This window comes from Adiantum capillus-veneris, chromosome 16, assembly GCF_014529385.1.
Source record: "Adiantum capillus-veneris isolate H3 chromosome 16, ASM1452938v2, whole genome shotgun sequence".
NCBI lineage: Eukaryota > Viridiplantae > Streptophyta > Polypodiopsida > Polypodiales > Pteridaceae > Adiantum > Adiantum capillus-veneris.
Window position 1 is genome coordinate 52476653 of NC_140946.1, and position 8061 is coordinate 52484713.

General features: G+C 41.4%; 1 protein-coding gene across 1 annotated transcript; it reads left to right on the forward strand.

The window, feature by feature from the left end:
* Positions 1 to 1882: 1882 nt before the first annotated feature.
* LOC147439039 (uncharacterized) lies at positions 1883 to 7174 on the forward strand. Its single transcript, XM_086483958.1, has 4 exons — positions 1883 to 3668; positions 3764 to 6232; positions 6892 to 6982; positions 7084 to 7174. Exons 1-4 carry the CDS (start codon positions 1883 to 1885, stop codon positions 7172 to 7174), a joined length of 4437 nt encoding a protein of 1478 aa, XP_086340084.1.
* Positions 7175 to 8061: the final 887 nt, after the last annotated feature.

The following is an 8061-nucleotide window of genomic DNA, read 5'->3' on the forward strand; positions in this document are numbered from 1 at the left end:
TAGAGATAGAAACAAGATAGAGAGAAAAACATGTATAACACAGTGCTAAATATATATCTTATTCTACATTACAGAGATGGAGCACGTGCTTACGTCTGGAGAAGATTCTTCGGAGGTGATATTTTCTACCCCAAAGAGAGACCCAAGCAACAATTTACGAAATGCCAAGCGCGTTCCCCGAGGTGGAAATGGACCTGCAAAGAGGCAAATTATAGATGGACTAGGTATCATCCACACAGTATGCTCCAAAATTCAAGCCTCATGTGAGAGAGCGGAGGCATCACAGGTTTCCTATAGAGAGAGCATTCACTGGCTGAGCCAATCACAATATGAGCAAGGGGTTTATCTTCATCGTCTAGAGGAGCGGATGCAGCTACAGATTAATGGTATTTTGCAACAGCAGAGCTCAATGCAAGGACAACTTTCTCGCATAGAAAGCAACCAGGCAAAAATCATGAGTCTCTTGGAGAGGTCCGTTCTTGACAAGGATAGCATTGATTTCAAAAGCATTGTGCCTGAATTACGAAGTACTAGCAACAAATTGACCGCCGTAGCAGTACAACATACTACAGGTGTCTCCGAAGTTAGATCTATCTCAAACAAGCTCCATGCATTGGTAACGACCCATTGGCCCAAGAAGGGGATTAATGCCGTTGGAGATGTTCCATCCAGTTCAAAGCAGGGCAACCCTTGCAAGAAGTGAATTATGTAATCGATAGTAATACTCACTTCTTTCTCATTATAGACTTAGCGGATCTATATTTTGGTGGCTTTGGGGATATTGACTACATTTTGGGGGAGGCTTATGTATGTAGTCTTCTTATTTTGGGGGAGGCTTATTTTGCTCACGACTCTTGGTTGTCTTCTTTGGATACTACATTCTCAGAGGATCTCTATAATTGTAGTATTTTTGTTGCCATTGTGTCTTTTGGGTCACACCTCCCGTTCCTCGCCCCCCTCACCCTCTCTCTCTCTCTCTTTCTCTCAAGTTATGTTGCAGTGAAACTCTCTCTCTCCCTCTCTCTCTCTCTCTCTCTCTCTCTCTCAAGTTATGTTGCAGTGAATCTCTCTCTCCCTCTCTCTCTCTCACACACACACACATGCACACATACACTCACACACACACACACACACACACACATACACTTACACAAATTATTCTAGGTGTGTGCAATGTCTGACTTCTTTCTAGGTATGACAAATGTGAAGCACTTCATAAAGCACAAAAAGTGGGAGAGAGCTTCTTATATAGGATGCCGTCTCTTTGAATGCATTGATTGCCAGATATGCCCAATTTGGGTAGGGCCAAGAAGCTCTGGGCTATTTTTGGCAGATGCACACCATTTCCGATGTGGTATTTTCTTTTGATTGCGTAAACAGAATGTACACAACAACACAAGCCTCAATGCAACTCTACCAACTCAAATGGGGACCTGTCATCATGGTAACTCTTCATAATGAAGCACTTCGGGGCTGATTTGGATGCAAAGGTTTCCAATGGTCAATAATGGGATAATGTGGCGACTCCTCAAGGGTCAGGGGACCTCAGTCGGGCGAGAATCCAGTTGACGTGCAGACTGGCGCATTGTAACCGCATCGGAAAACTGTCGGCTGAAACTTAACCGACAATCGTCGGTGGACTAATCGAAGGGGCTCGCTCCCACAACTATATCCTTAGTAGTAGTTAGATGAGATATAGAGAGACAGATATAGAAGTATATAGACATTTACCATGTGGGTTGGCAAGCCTCCTCTCACTGACTCTCTCAAAGAAAGATAGACATAGTTGGGAAATCCTTTCTTCTCCATACTCTCTTCTTAATTCTCTAGATACTAACCTGTATAAACCTGTGAGTACTTATAAGAGTTCTTTTTTGGACAGATGGCTATTGGTCCAAAGGTGTTGTCTCCTGGACATGCAAGACGTAGTAGGATATGTCAAGCCTCTCGAGCTACACGACGTGCAGCAGCGCGAGATAGAGTTCGACGTTCTCTGGGTGAGATTGATGTGCCTCACTGGGAAGATTGCCAGCATTTGATAAACGTGAATCGATGCAATGAATTTCCTCAGGGAAGGATTGCATTGGATGTAGATAACGAGTCAATTCTCTTGCAAAGTTATGTAGGGATTGAAGTGGAAGACAATTTGGACGACAATAATGGAGATGTTCTTCAGGAGCCTATAATTGTCTCCAGAGAGGGAGATTACTCCAAAGTTGAGACACTTTGCCTATCTATCACCTACTTATATTCTGAGACCACTTCCTTGATGCATATCTCTATGTTGTCTATTTCTCATGAAAAGTTTTTTCTTCACAACATAGGCAACTTGGATTTTGCATGTTCCTTTTGTGGTGCTTTAGCTTGGAAAACGGAAGCAAAGACCATTCGCACATTTGTGGGGAAGAGTTGTTGCAACTCAGGAAATGTTTCTTTGCCGCCATTAAGTGAACCTCCTTTAGAATTGAGGGAATTGATGCATGGGGGTAATACTAGAAGTAGAAAATTCTTGAAACATATCAGAGCATACAATAGTGTGTTGGCATTTGCTTCTTTGGGAGCTCATATAGATGAATCTCTCTGCCAAAGAAAAGGAATCTATACCTTCAAGGTGCATGGATCTATCTATCATAACATTGGTCCATTGATGCCAGAAGAGCGATTAGGTCAAATCCCTCGCTTTGCTCAGTTATATTTTTTTGACACTGAGAATGAGTTGCAAAACAGGATGAGTCATGTTTCTAAACTCAAACCAGATGTTTTGGAAAGCTTGCAATCGATGATGCATCGAGTAAATCCGTATGTTCAAGCTTTTAGGGGGTTTGCTACAATGGTCCAAACTTCCAATATTCCGGAGATTAGGATGGTCATTAGTGAGAAGCGTACAAATGGCTGGCAATATGTTGCTCCAACAAGTGTGGAAGTTGTTGCAATCATGCCTCGTCAGGGTGAAGAGAGCAACATTGGCCATCGTGATATTGTGTTGAATCTTTTGGGTGGTGGTCTAAAACGAATCTCAAATTGCCATAGGTCATACATGCCTCTATTATATGTGTTGCTATTTCCAAATGGTGAAGAAGGTTGGAATCCTTACATACCCCAAGTGAACAGAGCAGATGTAAGCAGAGAGCGAATAAATGGAACTACAAAGTATATTTCTACAATGGATTTCTACAAGTATAGATTGCAAATTAGAGATGACACGACACAATGTCTTTTACGTGGTGGTAGGCTACTGCAACAATATATTGTTGATGCATATAGTTGTATGGAGGAGTTGAGGCTTTTGTGGGTTCGTAATCATCAAAGTGAACTTCGCAGTGAGGTGTATCAAGGCTTGACAGATATGGTTGGAGCAAGAGATGGACCAAGGGATGATAGAGAACTGTTATTGGGTGCTAATGTTGGAAGAAGGGTTGTATTGACTTCTTCGTATGTTGGTGGCCCTCGCTATATGCACCAGCTGTACCAAGATGCCATGGCAATTGTACGCAAGAGAGGAAAACCTGATCTCTTCATTACATTCACATGCAATCCTGGATGGAAGGAGATACAGGATGCATTACTGCCTGGACAAACATCCAATGATCGTCCTGATCTTACTGCCCGTGTTTTCTACCATACGTTCAAGGATTTGATGGGCTTGCTGATTAAGAGAGCTATTTTTGGTAAGGTCATTGGACACATTTCTGTGATTGAGTTCCAAAAGAGAGGCCTTCCTCATGCTCACATTCTATTGATTCTTGCATCTGAGCACCAACAGAGACATTGCATTATGATAAGATTGTGTGTGCGGAGCTTCCTGATAAAGTAATGTTTCCACAACTGTATGATGTTCACAGTCGGTGTAATGTGCATGGCCCGTGTGGAAACTTGAATAAGAATGCTCCATGTATGAAAGATGGGAAGTGCAGGTTTAAATATCCTCGAAGCTTCAGTGCATCGACTACTGTGGCTAGGGATGGATACCCAACGTACATGAGGAGGGATGATGGAAATTACTCTGTTCGTAATAAAGTGCAAATGAGTAATAAATGGATTGTTCCATACAATCCATTTTTGTCAATAAGGTACAATGCACATATCAATGTGGAGGTTTGCTCCACTATATCCGCTGTGAAATATCTCTACAAGTACGTGTATAAGGGACATGACAGGGCCACTATTGTTCTACAAGATAGTGAAGGGCTTCTAAATGAAGTTACAAACTATCTTAATGCTCGATATGTATCAGCATCTGAGGCTATCTGGCGTATACTGGGGTTTCACATGCATCAAGAGAAACCCGACATACAACGGCTCCAAGTTCACTTGCCTCATCAAAATCAAGTCATCTTTAGCGACAGAGCGACTGTACAGAGTGTGGTGGAGGGAGATGTCAACAAAAAGACAACGCTCACTGAGTGGTTTGTTGCAAATCAACAATATCCAGAGGCCAACAATTTGTTGTACATAGACTTCCCAACAAAGTGGGTTTGGAGGCCAGCAAGTAGAACATGGACTCAAAGACAGATTGGTGACATGATTGGAAGAATGTACCTCATTGTTCCCAATGCTGGAGATTTGTACTATTTGCGTTTGTTACTCAACATGTGCAAAGGATGTAACTCTTTTGAGGATATTAGAACCTTCAATGGACGAGTATATGACACATTTAAAGAAACATGTAATGCACGAGGATTACTACAAGTTGATGATGAATGGTTTCTTTGTTTGGAAGAAGCTTCTTTTCAGCAAACAGCACAACAATTGCACCTACTGTTTGTAATCATTTTGGTTTTTTGTGAACCAATACATCCTGGTGCATTGTGGAATTGTTTCTGTAAGGAGCTTTCTAAGGACCATGTATATCATATGGGGGTTCGCACAAATGATGCGAATATCTGTGAACACATGGCACAAAACCAAGCTTTGTCAAACTTAGAGACAATGCTTCAACACTATGGAAAGAGGCTCTCGGATTATTCTGGAATGCCCCAGGTGGATCACACCTTGCAAATTATGAGTGAGCATGGAGTGCTTGCTGAAGAGTTCATGTATATCAGAGAGGAACAAAGAGTATTGTCTGCTCAAATGGAATCATCTTTCAATGTTGGGCAAAGGGAAGCTTACAATCGGGTTTTACAAGCAGCTTGCATGAGCAGAGGGACTGTTTTTTTCTTGGATGGGCCAGGTGGAACGGGAAAGACTTATCTCTACAATGCTTTGCTCTCTCGGATACGCGAAGAGTCCAAAGTTGCTTTGGCATGTGCATCGTCCGGGATTGCAGCACAGCTTCTCGACAACGGAAGGACTGCACACTCTAGATTCAAGATCCCTATTGATATAACTTCTGAGTCCACATGTAACATTAAAGTAAACAGCCAGCTTGCTGAGCTGTTGCGAATGAGTTCATTGATCATATGGGATGAAGCCCCCATGGCTCATAGACACGCTTTTGAGGCTCTTGATAAGACACTAAGAGATGTCATGAAAAATGACATGTTGTTTGGTGGAAAGGTTCTCCTCCTTGGTGGTGATTTCAGACAGATATTACCTGTTGTGCGAAAAGGGGGAAGAGAAGACATTGTTAATGCAGCTTTGTGCCACTCATACATTTGGCAACGTACAAAAATCATGCATCTAACGCAGAATATGCGAGTGGTCAATTGTTTAAGTAATGTTATTGAAAGAGAGTTTGTGCAATGGACACTTGATATTGGTAATGGCGATGTTTGTGATGGGGACATACTTGATAATGTGGCCCTGCCGGCTTGCATGATGCTACCACAAAATAATTTGCAAGCATTGGTTGCTTGCATATATAGAGACCTTGAAACACAGACTTGCCATGCATCCTTTTTCAAGGATAGAGCAATTTTGGCTCCACGGAACACGGAGGTGGATACTATAAACAATTTGGGCCTGCAGCAATTTCCTGGTACTTATAAGGAATATGTCAGTGCGGACTTAGTGTGTGAATCAAATTGTGATAGCATTTTATTCACAAGTGAGTTTGTAAATAGTTTAGATCTTGGGGGAGGCTTTCCACCGCATGTCTTACGATTGAAACAGAATGCTCCAGTTATGCTGCTTCGCAATTTGGATCCAAGAAGTGGTCTTTGTAATGGGACACGCTTGATTTGCAAGCAATTCCACATCAAAGTGATTGAAGCAGAAATCATGACAGGGTCACATGCAGGAAATGCAGTGTTCATTCCAAGGATTGATTTTCTCATGGGATCTAGAGAAGGTCTCCCTTTTGATTTGAGACGCCGCCAATTTCCCCTACGTTGTGCTTTTGGGATGACAATCAACAAGGCGCAAGGCCAAACATTGGGAGTTCTTGGATTGTATCTCCCAACACCTGTTTTCACCATGGTCAACTATATGTGGCAATGTCTCGCGTGAGATCCTCTTCTGCCATCAAGGTTGTGGTTGGTGATAGTCACTTAACAAGCATTAGTAGACATGGAGATCAAAGAACATACACTTCTAACATTGTCTACAAAGAGGTGTTGCAATTGACCTGCCCCCTGCCACCCCCTTGCCATGGGGTTTAACGTGGCTGGATATGTTTCATCATCCAATAAAAAAGCACGGTGACTCTCGCAACTATTTCTTTGTCATTTACAAGCTTAGTATCTTCTTATGAAACATGGTGTAGCCTCAAGCAAGGTATATTCGCTGAAACAATTGACTAAGATTTATTAGTGCTGAGAGATTTATGCTTTATGTGCTTTTTTATGAATTTCTAATCCTTTATGTATATATGTATATGTATGAATGAAGATGGATCCTAACGCCTCTGTGACTTACACACTAGGGAGACGACCTCGACACGTCCGAGGTAAAATATTGTATATGTGTGTTTGTGACATTTCAATACTTTAAAGAATTTAAATCTCACAGTCAACGATTATGTATTAGATCCACCATTATGGAGGGGTCCAATCACAGCCATGCAGGTGATTCATCTACTCGAGGACTTGGATGTAGCAAGGTAACAATGTTGATGTTGATATTATTATATTATATAGTAAAGTAATAGCTTTTGTGTATCAAAAAATCTGTCTATACTAATAGCTTTTTGTTTGGCTATAGATCACAATATTACCCAGAATTCTTAATGGTGGGTATATATCATGCTTCATATGATCCGAGCTTGCTGTGCTACATTCAAGTTGCTATTTAGAGAGGATTCAGAGCACGTGTCACCATTGCAGAGTTAGGCAAAACCCGTCCAATTAATGCTATGTTTGCTCAAAATCTGTATCTCGGTGCTTGGTTCCTACGTGTTTTTGTGTTAGGATCTCTTCCTCCAGTGATTGGTAGATATGTTTTACATCGTGGGCCATGGGTGGTTCGATACCGCAGCAGAGCATGTCATAGACTACGCTTTTGAGCGTATAAATCTTAAGTCTCTACGCATGTTATATTTTTTGACATGGGAAATATCACTTACTCTATATCTGTTAGTGCAAAGTTAGTTTGAAAATATGTTGTGATGACTTTTGTTTAGGTTGCTGCATAAAGGTTTTCATGTTTTCCATCTTATAAATTTCAAACACACACAGTACCGCGCTCTCTCTCTCTCTCTCTCTCTCTCTCTCTCTCTCTCTCTCTCTCATCAAGATGCTGATTTGTTAGTCAGGGGTCATTGAAAAAAAATGTCGTGCTTGGTACTACATAGCACCGCCGGAGGCGGTGCCGCCTTCGGCGGCGCCGTTGCACTAGTTTTATATAAAAAAAGAGATAACAAGTTAAAAACTGTTTTCTACAAATAGTGCTTTTAGGGAACATAAAGTTAAAGTCCTTAGGGCTTGTATTAACTTATTAAGTATAACCTACTCACCTAGGCTCATCATCTATGAATCTACTACAAGTTGGAAATCCTAGTGAGCTCAAGTAGTTCCACCGAGTGTTGGGGAAAGTCCTTTTTCATAGACGACTAGGTTTCCTCCTTGTTGTCAGGAAATGCTAGTAGAATTTTCCAAAATTGCAGGATTGTTGAACTATTTTCTTATCAATCTTATCAGTTTTTCTTCCCTTTACCATGGTTTACAACTTGCTACTCTTGAT

Bases quoted from the DNA above. Each gene is read 5' to 3' on its own strand.
- LOC147439039 (XM_086483958.1), top strand. From the start codon at position 1,883: ATGGCTATTGGTCCAAAGGTGTTGTCTCCTGGACATGCAAGACGTAGT. The intron at 3,669-3,763 runs GTAAGGTCATTG...GAGCACCAACAG, and splicing joins GATTAAGAGAGCTATTTTTG to AGACATTGCATTATGATAAG. The intron at 6,233-6,891 runs GTCTCCCTTTTG...TAAATCTCACAG, and splicing joins TCTCATGGGATCTAGAGAAG to TCAACGATTATGTATTAGAT.